At 38.9% G+C, this 19,652-nt stretch overlaps 1 protein-coding gene across 2 annotated transcripts in view; it reads right to left on the bottom strand.

Moving 5' to 3' along the window:
* Positions 1 to 19,652, bottom strand: part of hipk3b (homeodomain interacting protein kinase 3b) — a 42,806-nt gene that overhangs the window by 8,387 nt on the left and 14,767 nt on the right. For both annotated transcript variants that reach the window (XM_068310234.1, XM_068310226.1), the window contains exons 3-11: positions 9,441 to 9,564; positions 5,186 to 5,305; positions 3,232 to 3,318; positions 2,740 to 2,924; positions 2,490 to 2,649; positions 1,331 to 1,454; positions 1,103 to 1,224; positions 812 to 930; positions 322 to 489 (exon numbers count right to left, since the gene is read on the bottom strand). In XM_068310234.1, the coding sequence (XP_068166335.1) occupies positions 322 to 489; positions 812 to 930; positions 1,103 to 1,224; positions 1,331 to 1,454; positions 2,490 to 2,649; positions 2,740 to 2,924; positions 3,232 to 3,318; positions 5,186 to 5,305; positions 9,441 to 9,564 (1,209 nt within the window). The remainder of the gene's footprint in view (positions 1 to 321; positions 490 to 811; positions 931 to 1,102; positions 1,225 to 1,330; positions 1,455 to 2,489; positions 2,650 to 2,739; positions 2,925 to 3,231; positions 3,319 to 5,185; positions 5,306 to 9,440; positions 9,565 to 19,652) is intronic.

The raw sequence follows: 19,652 nt of genomic DNA on the forward strand, positions 1-19,652 counted from the left end.
GGGACAAAATCACCTCTTCAATTTGCTTGACTTACAGTAGTGCCCATGTTCCTGCTAAATGTACTGTAGGAGATAACTCACAATTGTAATGCTAGTTCATATCTTAAGATGCTACAAATTCTGGTCAACAACAAAAACCCCTGAAAAGATAGCAAAGTTGTTCGTAGGAAAATGGGGAAATGATACTCTGCCTCATCCAGTTACATTGTTTATTATCTGGAAGATTTTGAGAAAGGCACATTGAAAGTGGTCATTTTCATTTCACAAACCTTTGGTCTGAACAGCACTTCTGTTGCCAGAGATAAAAACACTGAGCTGTACCTGTTCACACAAGGCTTGACTCTCTTGTTGGCAGCAGGCTGTGGCCACACAACATGTGCAATGCCTATGTTGATTGACTGGTGGGTAGGCATGGTCATTTGGTTGGTTAGGAATGGCTGAGGGTGTGCAATTATGGAGGTGTAATGGTTACCATGGGAACGCACTTTCCTGCAATAAGAAAACAAAACATTGCGAATTAATCCCAAAGCCTTTAGCGCCATTAGCTACAGAATGGTCTCAGTTACTGCAGGTACTGAAAAAACATGTATGACTCATTGATCATTAGCATTCAGGACAACGAATGTGCTGTATCACAGAAATTCTCAAGAGTGTAGCGCAACTGGAACACCATTAAGTGATAATAAATTTTGCTTTCTATGATACTATACATCAGAAGTATGAACAATATAAAGAGTCAGAGTTTATCTTTTCTAAGAATAAAAAACACTTTTGCTAACCCCTCCCTGAAACAGATAAAAACATTGTTTACCCCCAATCTCCCAGTCTCTGTGAGCCTGCCACAGTGTCAGAAGTGGTTGGTGGTGGGGGTACTGATGTCACCTGTTGCCAAGTGGGCACCAAGATCTGCTGTGCACGACTGGACCAGGCCTGTTAAAGTGCCCACAAGTAAAGCAGTTCCAACAGTTAGTATCGTAATCAAAATTAATAACATTAAAATTAAGCAGAACTATGCTTCCAAATGAAGCAACATTCTCTTTTAATCTTGATCTAGTTTCCCTGTCCTTTTAACCATGATTCACAGATCTTTCCTTCCCCTTACCTGGGTGATAACTCCAGGTCTGATTTGTATGGGCTGGATGGGTGGTGCTTGAGTGACCAAAGGCCCAGAAGCATCCATTCTAACAGGATAACCTGCTGCTTTAGCTGTGTTGGTGGGGATTCCTGAAAAAACAAAATTGGGCAGGAAAAATGTTACTTTTGCCTATTTATTCTCAAAGAAAGAATTACAGAGAAGTGAAATGAAGAAATTTAGACATAAAAATCCTACCTTGAATGGCTGGTGGACATAAAATGAGTGCCTGCTGAAACGAATCATTGCATCCAAACTGGCCGCTACCTGTTTGCAGTGGTATCCCCGGGTGCATCACTGAAGGGGCGGATGGGGCTAACCCCTAAAAAAAAAGAAGAAACAGAAAGTAGGATTGTTAACTTCAGCTACAAGCCATCTTTTCTTCAGAAGGATGGTGGCTGACCAGTGTTGATTTACAACAGATGAATAATCTACTCAAGGTACATTCAGGGCACTGCAGCAAAAATATTCCACTTAATTTCCACTTAAGTGGAATATTTTTGCTGCTTTCCTGCCTGGCTATCACATCAATTGAATAACGAAAACTATGGTTATATTTTGCTGCATTGCTCTAGTCTGTATTCATGCCTCCTAAAAAATAAGTATTTAAGCAAAGCAGCCTTTCATAGAACAGTATACAATAATACTGGAAAAGACCATATTTTAAGAAAATTGTTCAGAAGAAGACATCTTCACCTTCTACTCGAGTCCTTTATGGGAAAATTTAAAATGAGAAGAATGAGAAGAATCAATATTGAGAAGAAATGAGAGAGCTTTCTAATACATTTCTAAGAGCTATAATGATGTAACAGTTATCTCACACCAGATTACAAGCGCTGTCATTTCATTTTAAGAACAGTGGCTTTTAAGATGTTTAACATTACAAAGATCCAAAGACAAAAAATTGTCAGCTCTCCTCCTCGGCAAAAACAGTGATTTGCACTGTTGCCATGACCTCGGATACATGACGTGATTTTGTTGCCATGACAGCAGTGCAAAGACGCAAGACAGCATAAACAAAAGCAATAATCCAGGAAATTGTCTACATGATTTGTCAACACAAAAACAAACCAGGGCATTTGCAACCCAAATAATCTGTGATTATTCCATTTATCAGATTTATTACAGGAAACAAGATAATAAATAATGTAATAATACATATACACAACTTCTTACTTTCTAATACTTTCATTTCCCAATGACTGAAGTTAACTTTCCTGTAAGGCACATTGACCTGCCTATCATGAAATATGCTGCAGGCCTTGTTTTTATCCTACTAATTAGAATTACAATAAAATTCCAACTGCACAGTCATAGTAAAGGCAGATCAAATACAAACATTTCTGGGGCAACTTACCTGAGGGTGGATGCCAGCAATCTTGCTGAATGGATGGTTAACAGAGGCAGCAGAAGTTGTGGTGACAGGTCTTCCAAAAGGACCTTTATTTCTGTTGGCTGCCTCGTATGAACCAGTACGAGTCCAGCAGACGTCCATAATGTGGAAACATGACTTGACACTGCAAGCACAGGGTTGACATTGAGAATTCTAATCGTGTAGAATGGTCAAAATGATAACTCATGTCAAAATCAGAGACAAATGTACTCACTGATTGCTATGGGGGAAATCAAGCAAATGTTGTAATGTCACAAAAGGGTGGCTGAGGGCTTCGGCAGGGGAAATTCTCTCTTCTGTATCAATCAACAACATTTTCTTCAACAGGCTTGCAAACTCCCTACGGTCTGCCTTCTCAGCGAGTAAGTCACTACCTTCCAGATTCATCACCAAATTCACCTGGAATGGAAACATAGTACTGTTGAAACCACCGGTGAAAATAATAATATATCAAAGATGAGAAATGAATCAGTGGACCACATTTACGCATGAATCTCAATTCGCATTCATCTAATTACAAAGTACAAATCTGAAGTTTAATGGTTGCCTGGGGAATTCCCAGTTGAGGTCTGTGACAGAAACTTCACCCTTTCTTTTTTTCATTGAACTGAAAGGCATTTTCTTTCTCGGTAATAAATGTGCTCTGCAGTGTTTGCATTGCCATAACTCTGACGTACAGCATTGTGGTTTGACCAATTTAACATACGTGCGCTATGTCATCCAAACAGCTGAAGATGTACTTTCGGGCTTCCTTTGATTTCATTCCTGTCTCCGTCTCATGCTCATCCGTAGACTGCAGGGAAAAAAATAGGAAGAAAGGTGTTTAGTGCGGAAAACAGAATTGAATTTGTCATAGTCTGGGCTTGCGCTAGCCATTCGCCACTTTGCCATAGGCGAAGTAAATTCCTGAGTGGCTACAAGGTTTTTAACCTGTGTAGCCACAGTGGCGTTCTTATTTCTAGGGGAAAAAAGGCTAAAACTTATAACTTTTTTGGACTCGCGAAAATCCCCACGCAATAACATAAGAAAACAAACTTTTTCTCTCGCTAGGCAGCGCGCATCTTCTTCGTCTCTTCTAAAGAATGTGTTTAATCTGTTCAGTGAAAATTTTAGTATCAGGAAATTCATCTACGGTGCTGGGTACAATAAATCGAATCAAAGAAAGTGGCAGCTTCTAAATTTTATCTCTGGAGAGGCAAAACTCGCAATTTACGTGACCAGGAAGAGGAGAATTGAAAACAATACTGTTCAAGAAGCAGCTACTGTTTTTTGCTGTAACATCAGATGCCGCTTAAAACTAGAATTTGGTTTTTATAAAATGACAGAAGACCTGAATAACTTTAGGAACATCTGGTGTTACAAAAATGTCCTATGCACTTCAGTTGATGACCACCTCACTTGTGCAAACTTTCTATTATAATGTACTAAGTTTTATATTGTATTTCCTTTTGTTTATTGGTGTTTAGTGTTTTTGAGTGTTTAGTGTTTTTCAAGTTTCACCTAATGAAAAATTTTAAAATTGTAAAATGTTTGAATGTGATTAAAGTGTTTTTGCAAAAAAAAAAAAAAATCTTCTTTGTCTTCTTCTTCGTTGTCTTCTTCGTCGGCGTGCATGCCGACAGAAATAGCCGAAGTGACCCGAGCGCTCCCGATCATTAAATATGCACTCAAGTCATGACCTCTTCTCGTCCAATGAAAAAACAAGAATTCTATTTTTTAAAGCTAAACCCACAAATTGGTGTACGACAAGGCGAGGACGATCGATCGAAAGAAAATGAGAATAGAGTGTTTTATAGTAGATTTTGCATTAAAACTCTAATTGAACAACAAATGGTGAATGCTGAGAAGAGGTAGGAGTGGTGACAGATCAATCAGAAGGTAAATGAAAAATATTATCAATACTTTTTTGTGGTTTTAGACTTTTGATCCCTATGACCGGCAGGAATAACCAGCGATGCATGTAAATGTGTATTCACCTCGCTTGCTATAACAGCAAGTAAAACTTACAAGTAAATATTGAGTAATATTTTGCATGACTGTATCTTCACATAGTGTATGCAAGTTTTCAATTGTTGAATCTCACATTTATACCTGCATAAAGTAGGATAGAAATAAAGATAGTTAAGCTTGAACTATTGACTTTAGGGTATTTTTGTAGGTAAACTGAACAGAAGAGTTTGCCCTCAGAATGCAGGAAAACAACCCAATTTTCTAAAAAATTTCCCGGGGGAGGCCCCCCCCACACACACCCCACGACAAGTGTGGTTCTACACCCCCCAACAATTGAAAACTTGCATTCACTATGTGAAGATACGGTCATATAAAATATTGCTCAATGTTTACTTGTATGTTTTACTTGCTATTATAGCAAACCCCTGTCTTGGACACAGAATGTGGCTTTTTGTGGCTTACTCAATTAGTTTACACTGAGCGGCTTAGTGGCTTAGTCATACTAGCTCCTGGTGCAAGCCCAGATAGTTGTGTTTGGAATTAATTGTTCACGCTATTATAAAGTAGTTTCATTCAAACTATGTACGAAATTGGAAGACCTGCATATCACAACTTCAGATTCCAATGCAGAAAAGTAGTTTGGCATTCAAGACTCAAACCCTCAAAAGCAGTTGTCTCTGTTGTTTTTAAGTTGTGTAAATTGTACTCACTTTTAGCCTCCATGCTGCATATGGTGAGTCAGACTCTCTGCAAAAGAACCGTGCCGTCTTTGTCCCTGCGTTCAATAAATGTTCCCCAGGCAAACCTTGTGTCTGAGAAATGTATCGAATCTGATGGTGAAGAGGAGAGAAAGAAAGAAGAAAATATGAACAGAATAATTAATAGTTATATTTCACTGTAACTGATACATTCTTTTAGATACTGACAAGGCTTTTCACATCCCAATATCCGCCAAGTAGGAGTTACTTGTGTCCAGCTAATATTGTTACAACTGCAGACCTTCAACATAATACAGTCCTGAGAAACTAAAAGACCCAAATAGACTGATAGCAAATTTTATCCAGGATCTCTGAAAGGTGTCAGGCTCTTTTCATTTATCCTCTTATGACAAAGTTCCTTTGTTCTCAATGTCAAATGCTTTGCCAAACAATTATGGTATGCTCGTCAGTCAGATGTTGCGGGGCAAGAGTGTCGCACACACAGGTTAGAGAGCAGAAGGGAGTGAGAAGCCTGGCTGACGTCAATCACATTGAAGTGTAAAGGACAAGAATCGCATTGAACGTTGCTGAGAAACAAAGAGCAAATGCCTGCACATTTAGAGTAAGACGTGGATCATGAAGCTTGAGTTTATGTGAGAACTCTACGAGGCAGCCTTCAATTTAAAATGACAGAGAATTGAATTATTTTTATTGAAAGCACCCCATGTCTAGTTTTACATGATGTTCTTGTGATCAATTAATTGGAACAAACTTCACCCAAAATGTGAACTGGATGAATTCCCCTTCTGCAACATCATGAAAACAGCATCAGACACAAACACAGTCAGTGTGTGTGGGTGGGAAAATTCTTTTGATGGGAAAACCCTTATTTTTCCTGGAAGGCATGCCTCTGCAGAGATCTCACAAACCAGTGAGATCACTGGTGTAAATCTTGCGTTTCAAACAACAACTATATAGCAGGCCTGGGCCTGCTGCAGAACTGACAGGAAGCACAGGCAGCATTTATTTTATGGCAATCTATATAAGAATACACACAATCATTTACAACTAAACAATGTCCATCAAAGTACATCTTGTCTTAAAATAATGTCCCCACACAGACATTTGGCCAGTTTATGTCAGTTCACAGGAACATTCATTTAGGAACTTTGAGCCCACTAATCTAAATATAAAGGCACCAAACCTTTTCTTCCACTGACCCTGCCTATATCCTTTCATTCTCACAGACCCTTCAGGTTGCCAGTTTCACCAAGATCCAACGGAAATGGGAAAAAAAAAAATCTGCACATTTTATTTTAGCGTCTGCATGGAGTGCCAATGCATATCAATAAAACAAAACCTGAGATAGGTGTTCAGTGGGCAGACAAAAAGACCAAAATAAGGTGAATATACTTGAAACCTACTGACTGTATTGTGAGGTTTGCCACATGAAAAATCTCCGGCTGTACTGGTTAAACGATGGTTGTGACTGGGAGATGAAGTAAGAAGAGCATAAGGGGAAGGGAAGAGGAAGGGCCAGAGTTATAAATACGATATGCTGTGTGGCATGGAACAAGACCCCTTGAAGAAAAAGAAGACGCAAAGGGGAAAGACAGGGGTGACAGTGACTTCAGCCAAACAACCCTGTGGCCCCTGCATGACACTTCACACCAGCAATCAGCTGTCTAGCTGTTTGCTGACATAGAGTAAGCCATGATATTAATTCTGGGTGTATTTTTAATATATAACAACATTGATTCAAGAGTGAACAGAAAAAAGTGAATTCTGAATTCATTACAGACAGTGCAACAATTATTGCCATCAACACTCTGCGATGCTGAAATTTCTCATTGACTTGTTTAACAGGAACTGTCACTCTCAAGTACGTTATATGCACTTGACTGTCTTGGGTCTAACTTATTGGTCAATTCTATGACCAAATGGAGAATCCTGCCTGCCAGTGGGAAGGAGAGATCATCTCTATTTGGGGAGCGTGTCCAGGCACACATCATAACTAGAAAAAGTCAGCAGGCCAAGGTATAATCATCAAAACAAAAAACAGAATGCACATGAACTGAGCTGACAATGGTTTCATGAATCTCCATGTAGTGAGCTTTACCCAATCTTTGCTTGTGACTGACTGAGCCATTCATTGATTCCCCTTTCATATTCAATCAGAATACCATCATCTGTTAGCGGTTACGGAAAAAAAAATTCCTCCATAAATTTTATGCTTACATTAATTTCTCAATAAGAAATTGCAAAAAATCTATTGACCTGATAAGTTGAAACATTACATGATCACCATTTCACCTGTATTAATTTCTTTTGGACTGTGTTTTTGGACCGTGCTAAACACAAGTTGATACACAAGTTTTACTGATATTAAATCACCTTATATCTATTACCTTTTCTCACACTCTTATAGATTGTTTAAAGCCCTTTTAGGTGTTTCTTTAATACACGGAAGTGCGCTGCGGTACGTGAGTCTCGGAATGTAGCGCACTTCCAGATGCTGTCCGCCAATAGAATGCGCATACAGTATCATGTGACTACCTGCTAAAAATTCACGATGACGGATTACTGTATATGCCTAGAAGCTCTGGGATGCATTTCCAAGTGACTTCATAACCATTCTGCTAAAATAGTCCGGGGTAGTCAGTTGGGTTCATCAGAAAACATCCAGAGATTAAAATTAACAGCAGGTAATCAGCAGACAATAATAAACCGTAACATGAGAGGTGCAACATCCTGCAAGCTACAAAGTGTTGACCTTCAGCCACGTTGCCTGTATTAGTATTATATATGGAATAAAATTAAGTAATCTATTTGCATACAGGCTGGGATCTCTGACACATTCCTCTTTTCACAGGTTACTTCTCAACTACTGACTTTTTTTCCATATTGTGCCTAACGCTCCCTATCTATACCATTGTCATCTCACCCAAACTCATTTCCCCACCCGCAGCCAAGCGGCCCCTTGCTAAAATGAGGACACTGAAACCAGACATCTGGAAATCAAAATGCTGACTGGCTCCTACAAAAAAACATTTCATCATATTCAGACAGTTGGTGCAAAAATCCAGTCAAATCTCTTTTGGGGATGTTGAGTTATTGCTCCTGTCTCAGGTGTGAGACGAGTGAAAAATGATGCCAGGCAATAAAAACACTTGGGTATGAGTGCTGTAATGTAGGGAACTGCATAGGACAGAGCAGGATCTAACAGGATCTGTTGACAGAGGAAAACAGCCCAACATAAGTCTTGTCCAGGGACGATACCCTCTGGACTCAAATGGGAGGGGGGACATTCAATAGCTCCTAATAGACATACCATTAATCACAGCCATATGTTGTTCTGTTAACTGTCACAGAAACGAGCCGAGGTAATCTAGGTAGGTACGTCACCAAGTAAACAGCAAGTACTGCGCTAATTTGGTCGTGCACGTCAGTCTATTATTCCCATGTGCTGTAATTATGCACAAAAGACTCTTTCCCTTAACCTCAAAAGTTTCCTCTTCCTCCTACCCATGCCACCCTCATAGGCAAAATCCATTCAAGAGCACAGAGATGGCATTTGGCTTCGATCTCACAGATTAAAATAACACATTTTTCAAACAGTTGCAATCTTGTCCTGGCCTCGAGCCATCTGTTTTTAACTCTGACGTTAAGAGCGTCGATCTGCTATAGCTATGTTAACTTATTTTCCCAAATGTCACTGCAACCCATCTTTTGGGAGATATAGAAAGTGACCATTGATTACATATTATTTAAACTTCAACAGCAGCTGAGCCATTTCTGAGGCAGAAACTTGTAGACAAGCCTTCAATAAAAAGCTGGACAGAATGAAAGAACAAAAAACAAACAGTAAACCCACTCCTCTCAAAACCTCCCTGACTGGAACTTTCAGTGGAAAATTTAAAAAATGACAAGACAGAAAAGGAATAGAGTATAATCTAGGAGTATCACTGGTTGGGTGGGAAGAGGGTGCAAAATTACTTCTACTGCCACATGGGCAGTGTTATGATGAATGAAGGGTTCCATTTAGGGGAATGAGCTGTGAGAGAAAGGGCTGTAGAGGGAGTAATACTTTCCATGGAGAGGGTACAGATGGGAGATTCTGAGTCATGGATGTAGACCGAAGAGGGAGGCATGCTGGAATAAGTTACTAATGGGACAGAAAGTTGAGGCTAGCATGGCATAGCATGGGACACAAGGTACTGAAAGGTTCAAACTTCCCCTAAAAATGATGAAGAATGAATATGTTTACCTGGTCATACTCCAGAGCCCCAGGGTAAAGGGGCCAGCCCAGAAAGAGTTCAGCTATCACACAGCCTAGGGACCACATGTCTATGGCTTCACAAAACGGCAATCCCAAAATAATCTCTGGAGCCCTGTGGAACAAAAAATAAACGAGAATCTAAGGTTTACAATGATCAAATGTAATATGAAAGGATTAAATGGTGATACAAGCATAGAATTTTACATTTAAAAATGTAAGTAAAAAAGTTTAAATGTCTTCTTTACAGAAATGAAAGCAAAACTTTAAAACACTCAAAAAGCTGAAACTGTCAGTGCGATGATAGAAATATATCATAAAATGTGTTAGTAACCGGAATACATGTGTCATTACCGATCTAAAGAGCAAACGTGTGTAGTAGCATTACAATGTTTCATTTTAACCACATTACAGTTGTTTACATAAAAGCTATCAATCAATTTTCTACCAACAACATCTTCAAATAATTTTCCATTTGATTTGCACAAGTTTCCTTCTGGCTCCATGGGGTCTTCTATCAAAATCAGTGTTGTGGAATTCATGTTGATTTCCTGTCAGAGGGGATATGTGTAAGTTTGCCAAGACAGTATCATAGATGAACTAAAGTCATCAAGAGGCTGAGTCAGTGGGTTAGCAGGTCAGGCTGGCATTAGACCTAAGACAGACTGTTGTATCGGCTTTAGGCTGATAGGAAGTAAGCACAATAACTACCTCTGCCTACATCCTGAAGCAGTTTTTCTTCAACGGTCTCCATAATAGCACTGTAATACCACGTCACAAGGATTTCAACTGGTGACACAGTCCTGTCAGCATCAATATGGTAAGATATGCTGACAGCTACACAGAAAGCTTAGGTTCAGACACACCACAAATCCTGTGAACTATGATGGTGCACTGACAGAATGATGTAGCACATGTTCTTTTTTTCCTCTTCTTTGGTTTTATGGGGGTGAATTCAGATCATTGTTAAAAATACTGAGCAAAATCATTGTCAGTTTTAGCGTTAAAAACTGTATTAATATAAACATGTAGACGTCAGGCTTTCCTCATCTCTTCAGTGGTAATTGTGTCCTTATTATTAATGGAGATTATAACCCTGCTAAAAATAACTTTTACTACAGTCACAGAACGTGGCAACAAAGAATCATTTGAGCACATATAGTACAGAACTGAATGTCTATGAGATAAAATTTTATCTATTTAACATATACAAGATATAGGTATACAGATAAAATAAAAATATATCCTTAAAATAATTATCAAACTGGAAGAATCTGGAGGCTTTTAATAACATACATGCTGACAAGGATGGGATTCCTAGACAGCTGGACCAAGTGACTGGTGGGCATGCCATTTTAGGCAATCATCCCATTCATTCTGAAAATATTTTGAGACAACTGACACGACATCACTGCTGCCATAAGGAGCTGAAAAGTGTTGAACAAATGGCTAATAACAGCAAATTTAAAGCCTTCTAAAATACCTTCTAGGACAATTTATCAAATGCATTGTAACAAGTGATCAAAACAAATGCTCACAACAGCTTGTGCTGTAGGCAACGTAGCAGCAGAAAACTAACTAAGCAGTTATTCTAACCATTTGAGTTTCATAGGCTGTCCTATTTATAAGGAACAGGTTTCCCTGGAGGAGTGACAAAAGATTCTACATGTCAACACAACCTTGCATTCTTCCAGACGCCAGGCTACCAGTTATAAGGGGATATATGGGAAGATTAATCAGAACAAATTTGGCAGCATTACGCAGCACCATCAGGGTGGTCTAGTATTTAAAGGCTATCCTGCAATCACCTGCTACCTGCAACGCTCAAGTTTGGCAACAGGTTCTACTTAATTTTTGAGTTACAGCTTACCAGCTTTGTCAATTCAAAAGGCTTCAATATGGTCTACATAGCAATCCTCCATCAAAATACTACAATCTCTGTCAGTCTGTAATTCGCCAGTTATGTAAACCAGCATCTGTCTCCTTCAAGCTTGCCATGTGAATTGCTAAGGGACCATTACCTCCAGAGATGGTGGGGACAACAATTCATTCAGGGCAAAATACACAACCAAGAAGTCAAATGTGAAGTAAAATTGAAAAATTGAAGCAAATTCTCAATCCTCATGAAAATTAATAATTTTATATGCTTTTGCTGCTTTGCATTAACAAAGTATATTATCACAACTTGCTGTGCTGTTGTCATCATATCTATTATTACAGAAAATCTGGTTGTCCAACTTACACAGTCTTTAATTCAGACATATCAGTTTTCAAACATTAATGGAGTTTAAATGACCTGTCAATTCTGCTGCTGGAAGTGGATTTTCTCAGTTCAATGAATTAAACAACTAACTAGTTTCTATCTAAACAACAGCTACAATGACAAAAAAAAAACTGTTGATGTTATAGCCTTGCCAGATACAGTATCTTGCGCATTATAATCTGGTGCGCCTTATATATGAAAAAAGTTTTAAGATAAGCCATTCATTGAAAGTGCGCCTTATGGTCCTGTGTGCCTTATAATCCAATGTGTCTTATATCTGAAAAAGTTTTAGAATAGGCAATTCATTGAAGGTGCGCCTTATAATGCAGTGTGCCTTGTAGTGCGGAAAATACTGTATTTGTATAAACCTGAAATACACATTCTCTTATATTCAATGAAACACAAAGGTCTGTGAATATGAAAACACAAAACCTTCAGCAGATACTTTTTTCAGGAAAACAATCAACAACAGGATGAAGAAAAGCAAGTTATATAACAGAGGATGAACTCTAGAGTTTAGTTCTTCCTAGTTTGTCAAACATCACCAAAGAACATGCTTCTGGGTACAAAAAGATACATTGTGTTATGTTATATAATTTCATACACATCTTCCTCTTTTAAATGCACAACACGATGACAATGTGAAAACAGTGTGTAATGAAAATGGAAAAAATAAGAAAAGGTTAGTTTTCCATCTTCCCTTGGTTTAGAGGGGCATGAATGAATGTTGTCATGGTTGCACCTCATTGCAACTCAAGCCTCACCACAATACAGTGAAACCAAATCTAGGAAGAAAGGTATTTAGTGCAGAAAACAATTGAATTTGTCATAGTCTGGGCTTGCACTAGCCATTCGCCACTTCGCCATAGGCGAAGTAAATTCCACATGGCTACAAGGTTTTTAGCTTGTGTAGCCAGAATGGCATTGTTATTTTTACAAAAAAAAGTCTACAACTTTTTTGGTCTCGCGAAAATCCTGAAGCAAGAACATAAGAAAACAATTGCATGCTGCTATTTCCACATGCTGACGGAAATAGCCGAAGTGACCCGAATGCTCCCGATCATTAAATATGCACTCGGGTCATGACCGCGTTAATTAGATTAATTACGCTCCAAATTAACACGCTATAAAAATTAAAGCAATTAATCGCGAGTGGCAAGTCAATGCGCATTTTAAATTTGGCCCATTAAGTGACCCGTAGGCTGCAGCTGCACGTCATTTCCTACCTGCGCCACTAGTCAAAAGCAGAGTGACTGACAACAGAGATGGACGCGACACAGGAGAGCGAGGAAAGCCCACTTCGACCTTTGGGCAAATAGTTTATTTATAAAAAGAACAAAGACAGGACTATCAACAAAAACGCAGTGATTCTGCGCTGCCAATCTGCGCTGTAGACGCCTCCGTCAGTCTGCCCCAGGGCGGCTGTGGCTACACACATAGTTTACCATCACCAAGTATGAATGAGGAGTGAATGAATAATGGATCCGATGTAAGGCGTCTTTGAGTGTCCAGAAAATCGCTATATAAATCTATAAATCTATAATCCATTATTATTGTTATTATTATTATTGTTGTTATTATTATTTGTACCTTTTGAAAAGAGAATTTTCATATCACCTAATGTATCATTTAAATGCAAAACATGTCAAGGACACAGAATTGAACGTTAGCGTACCCTTTTAAAGGAAAAGCCTGTTGTCATCTTGCTACTTAGTTGCCTTATTTAGAGGCATGTTATACTATTCATTTTGAATTGCTATATTGAGACTCAGCCTTATTTTATTTCTGAATTTTATTTAACGGTATTCGTATTGCCTTATTGAGAAATGCATCTGGCCTAATTGGTTTGCTGATGTGCTTGGCCTTTTTTCTTTTGAATTTCATTTATAAAGCACACTTAAACAACAAAAATGTGGATTTCAAATCTTCTCTTCTTGTTGCATTCTATTGATTAGTCATGCACTACAATTTTGTAATGTCCTAGAATTCAAATTCTTTATTTGGGGGCCTTTAGCAGGTATGAGATTAAAATGTGATTAATTAGATAAATTTTTTAATCGCCTGACAGCACTAAAAAAAACAGGATTCTTTTTTCACAAGCTAAACCCGCAAATTGGTTTACGACAAGGCAAGGACGATCGATTGAAAGAAAATGAGAAACAAGTGTTTCATAGTAGATTTTGCGTTAAAATTCTAATTGAACAACAAATGGTGAATGCTGAGGGGGGGTGGGAGTGGTGACAGACCAACCAGAAGGTAAATGATATTATCAATACTTGTTTGTAGTTTTAGACTTTTGATCTGCATGACCGGCAGGAATAACCAGCGATGCATGTAAATGTGTATTCATCTCGCTTGTTATTTTTCATGCCTTTTTAGTTAAAAAGTTAATGCATTATGGTTTCCAGTTCGCTGAGTGATAAGGGGCTAAAGCATAGCTGACAGCCCTACTGAATTCATTTAACAGATTAAGATGGGGCAACAAGGAGTATTTGGTTATGATGAGATCGATAGAATAAATCCTGATTAAGAACACTAAATTCTGCATTTACTACTGTACTGACATGAATAGAAAGAACTCCACAGCCTCCCCCTATGCTTCCCCCTTAAGTTCAACCGTTTGCTCCTTCACGTCAAGCAGCTGCATCCTTTTTTCTACAATTTCTTCCATCTTTTAAGTTTTTGAGAGGAAGAGGCTGATGCATAAACATAATGCTGAGTCCTGTTCTGTCTCCCAGTTGCTTTGGAAAAGGAATGCTGCTAAAGAACTGAGCTAAATACACGGTATCAGAAATGTCAATAGCCCTGAAGTCTCATAGGAAGTTTGCCAGATTTCTTAATTGTCCTTACATCTGACCTAATTTGACTAATGGATGTACTGGAGTATGGCTTTATGTTTAACATGTAAAACTATTTGTGTATTACTTAATGCTTAAATGTTGAAAAGTGTATTTTTTGAAATTCAACATTATTTAACTACCCCTTCCACTCAATTGATGTAAACCTTTCTTCTTCATGGAGCTGTTATTCTGACATATACAGTATCTGATAGTGTTCCTTTGATAAGCCTTGTCCCTTAGGTGTTTTCTTGTGACCTGCGTCTTATTATAATCTTACCTAAAAGAACTGGTATGAATCACGTTTTTTACAACAAGGGCCATGACAGAGCAAAGAAATTATCTCAACCTCTATTTCTTATTCACTGTCTCATACTCCAGAAATAGTTCAGTGATCCCCCTGGTCTGTCCTCACAGAGACAAGCAAAGTGTAAAGTGGCATCCTCGCAAAGAGACAGTAATTAGGGATGGGGTTATTGTTGGATGCCCTTCAGTAAGCTCGCTCTGATAAATAAACGCAACTGAGAATAAAATTTGACACAGCATTAATTGACTTGTAAAGCAAATGATCACATCTTGTTAATGAATGATGTTGCAAAAATATGTCCAGGGACAGATTCTCCAGTACTGAAGGTGAATAAACTGACTTCCAATATGGCAAAAAATAAAAAATAAAATTGAAGAAGCCTTTTATGAGAAGTGCAACTTTAGGATCCTACAGAGAATGTGACACTGACCATAAATGACACACAAATTTCATAAAATAGAAACACTGTTGTGCCCTTAAGTTCCTTGTTCCTTGCTTGCAACACTCTCTGGGATTTCACTTCATTATGTAAAAAGCTAGACCTACTTTTCAGGGAAAAGTTAATCCAGTAGTTTCAAGACTGGCCCACTGAGGAAAATCTCAAGTAGACTTTAAAGTTTATGTTTGCTGAAAAGAAAAATATGTGTTTTAATTTGAAATACTGTATATGAAAGGGGTAAATATTTAACACTCCATAAGCAAATACACATCAACAGATTTTAGTTAGATATCTACAGGTGCATTTAATCTTGCATTGGGACTTAGTTATAGGCAGAAGGGATCTTATCTGAGGCTGTAATCTGGCTCATAGAAAGGCAGCTATTCAGATATATAACTGGGAGCTTAACAAGTAAGTGCTTTGAACGTAACCAGTAAAATTTTAAAATCAATTCTGTAAACGTACAGCCAGTTAAATGTTGCAAAAGCAGTAGTGATGTAATCTCATCTTCTATCGTTTTTTTTAAATGTTGTCCTAAAAGTGAGAAATAAATTTAAGTTTAAACCTAAACAATGAGTTACAACAATTTTATTGAAACTAATATATGAGTATGTCTGATCCCAGATCTACACTGCGAAAACAGCAAATTATACAGATGTCACTCTTGACCAGCAAGTTGTTCAAATTTAGGAGAGCATATCGTCGACGCCAAATACTGACCAAATGCTGGTAAACTGACCTATCTCTCCAATTTATTGGCTTGATTAATAAAATCATTTGAGCCATTAACTAACATTTACGCATATAACCAAGCACACAAACATAAATGGATGTTGAAAATCAGCCAACGTTAGAGGTGGTTGACCTTGACCAAGTAAGCAAGAGCTCTAGTATTTCTGGCTGCCTATGTGCTTTACCATCTATAGAAGTCAAAGCCCACTGGCCGGAGTCCTGTGATCTATTATAAGCAACCCTTCACTCTCAACCTCAGCAACACTGGCAAACAGTATGCAAAGCATACAGCTATAACTTTAATAATGTATCTAAAGTATTTGTCTTCTTTAATCAGAAAATGCCAAAGAAAATCAAATGACACTAAAAATCAACACATAGAGAGCTTCAGATCCAGAAGAAAACAAATATATTTTCGTTAAATAAAATAATGATGTCAATGTGTTTTAAAATTTTACAGTTTTCATCATCACAGCCATATTATAAGTGTCAAACAAGGAATGATTGCTTTCTGCTGCAATTATATAGTGAAGAAATAGAAAAACAGCTGAGGGTTTGTGCTTTCAGAATGATTTCTAATTTGCTTTGTGGTTGTTCTAACTCTAAAATTTAAATGTCTTGCCAAACATCTTTTGTTAGCAGTTCAACTTTGATGAAAAGCACAGTACCGGTACATTTTTTTGCTGACAGCAATAAACACCGGTGCTAAATGAACATATTCTCAGAGAGACATCATTACAAATCTGCACTATAAAGAAGTAATTCTAATATACTGTATATTTTTCTAAATCTTCAATAGAATTATGGCCAAAAACGTAAAGTGAGTCTTGTCTTTTCACATCAGTGGCAAAATCTACAGTGGATAAAAAAACCGATAGCTATCAAGTCCTTCATTTGCATCTACTTTTATCAATGGTAATTCCTTGTGGAGCATAGTGCTTCACTGGCTCAGCATGCAGGTAGCAGGAATTATTCAAATGTTATGTAAATATTCTTCAAAGCAACAACAACAACAACAACAAAATCAGCTAAGCAACACCCTGAATGTGGCTCATCAATCTATTCATCTCTCACACAATCAGAAATATCGGCCATAAGGGCAACTGACCTTCAGCAGATCACTGATCAGATATTAATACTATGTTATGACAAACGTTTTTTATAAACTGCTCAGATAAACAACATACACTTTGTTGTTACCATAAATATGTAACCTGAATATACTGACATATTCCTTAAGACAGGGTGATCAACATTGGGACAAAATTGGCATTTGTGAATACACTGACAGCAAATGTTCCGGAAACCGTTCAATATTGTTGATGAACCTGTGTGAACTAATCTGTCCACAACAACGGTGAAAGGAATAAAGTTCTGGTTCATTTGATTTTGAGGGCTTTGGTGCAGGTAAGAAAAACAATGCTAATCAGAGTTTATTCTGTAATTATACACTGTTGGACATATTTCTTTATTTTCAGAGCATGTTAAAAATAACAGCCTCTTGCACACAGCGGTGCTGGTTACGTCTGCATTTTTGGTGAATAATAGATATCGTGTGGCAATATCCGCAGGGTCCTTGAGGGGGCATGGGAGTTCGCCCAACCAGTCTACATGTGTCTTGTGGACTTGGAGAAGGCGTTCGACCGTGTTCCTCGGGGGGTTCTGTGGGGGGTGCTTCGGGAGTATGGGGTACCGGACCCCTTGATAAGGGCTGTTCGGTCCCTGTACGACCAATGTCAGAGTTTGGTCTGCATTGCCGGCAGTAAGTCAGATTCGTTTCCAGTGAGGGTTGGACTCCGCCAAGGCTGCCCTTTGTCACCAATTCTGTTCATAATTTTTATGGACAGAATTTCTAGGCGCAGTCAAGGCGTTGAGGGTGTCCGGTTTGGTGGCCTCAGTATTGCGTCTCGGATTTTTGCAGATGACGTGGTGCTGTTGGCTTCATCAAGCCGTGATCTCCAACTCTCACTGGAGCGGTTCGCAGCCGAGTGTTGCCGGTTGGGATGAGAATCAGCACCTCCAAATCTGAGACCATGGTCCTCAGTCGGAAAAGGGTGGAGTGCCCTCTCCAGGTTGGGGATGAGATCCTGCCCCAAGTGGAGGAGTTCAAGTATCTCGGGGTCTCGTTCACGAGTGAGGGTACAATGGAACGGGAGATCGACAGGCGGATCGGTGCAGCGTCTGCAGTGATGCGGACTCTGTATCAGTCCGTCGTGGTGAAGAAGGAGCTGAGCCGAAAGGCAAAGCTCTCGATTTACCGGTCGATCTACGTTCCTGCCCTCACCTATGGTCACGAGCTGTGGGTCGTGACCGAAAGAACAAGATCCCGGATACAAGCGGCCGAAATGAGTTTCCTCCGCAGGGTGTCCGGGCTCTCCCTTAGAGATAGGGTGAGAAGTTCGGTCATCTGGGAGGGACTCAGAGTCGAGCCGCTGCTCCTCCGCAATGAGAGGAGCCAGATGAGGTGGCTCGGGCATCTGGTCAAGATGCCTCCTGGACGCCTTCCTGGCCAAGTGTTCCGGGCACGTCCTACCGGGAGGAGGCCCCGGGGACGACCCAGGACACGCTGGAGAGACTATGTCTCCCGGCTGGCCTGGGAACGCCTTGGGATTCTCCCGGAGGAGCTGGACGAAGTGGCTAGGGAGAGGGAAGTCTGGTCTTCCCTGCTTAAGCTGCTGCCCCCGCGACCCGACCCCGGATAAGTGGAAGAGAATGGATGATGGATGGTGTGGCATTTTCTGATGTTTTTCCTAACTTTAATTAGCTAACACCTTATTTTTTTAATTAACTCCATCTGAATTTTACTGAAACAAGCACACAAAACTTTCAAAAAAAATTTTTTAATATAAAAATACAAAAGACTAAAACTTGAAAGGAAAGTTGATACAACCAAAATGAAAACTGTCAAGTCACATTGCCTTAAATTTGGGAAGATAATAGTCTGCCTTACTCCTGAATTCAAAGTTTCCTTGTTAACCGGGTCTTTATGTTAAAGGAATTTGTGACTCTCGATCCAGTTGGGGGCTCCTTCCTGCTGGAGAATAAACTCAACCTAACAATACTTCGACAACTTGCGTGCATGGTTAGCAAGACAGGTAGTTTACAAATTATGCAACGTTTGTCACTTTGCAGAAATTTTTTTTAGCTTGACATCCCCATTCTAACTGAATGGACTGTGGAGGCTGCCAGACACTTAATATTATTCATATATAATGTAATACACTTTCCACAATAATGCCCTAAGTAACTGCATATAATATTAAATCATATTCCCAGAGCATTTAAGAAAGTTGAACTGTTTGCGGAGACTTGAATTTACGAACATGGAGGAGGTTACATTTTTGGCAAGTATGAGAATGAGAATGTAACATTAAATAGACAAAAGATGTGCATTGACTAAGAGATGTTCATATGTGGTTATATAGAAAACTGACATGTAGATTGTGTTAACAGCTTAGGTATATGGCATTATCACACCAGTTTCCCATATTTTCTCAGCAGTGGGTTACCAGAGAGACAGCAAAATACAAGCATCCCTAAGACGTGTAATTCAATGTACTCTAGGAGAATATTAATTCTTACAGTTCAGTCTTTGAGCTTTGATAAAAATCAAAAGATGGATAAT

The sequence above is a fragment of the Antennarius striatus genome, chromosome 1, assembly GCF_040054535.1.
Source record: "Antennarius striatus isolate MH-2024 chromosome 1, ASM4005453v1, whole genome shotgun sequence".
NCBI classification, from domain to species: domain Eukaryota; kingdom Metazoa; phylum Chordata; class Actinopteri; order Lophiiformes; family Antennariidae; genus Antennarius; species Antennarius striatus.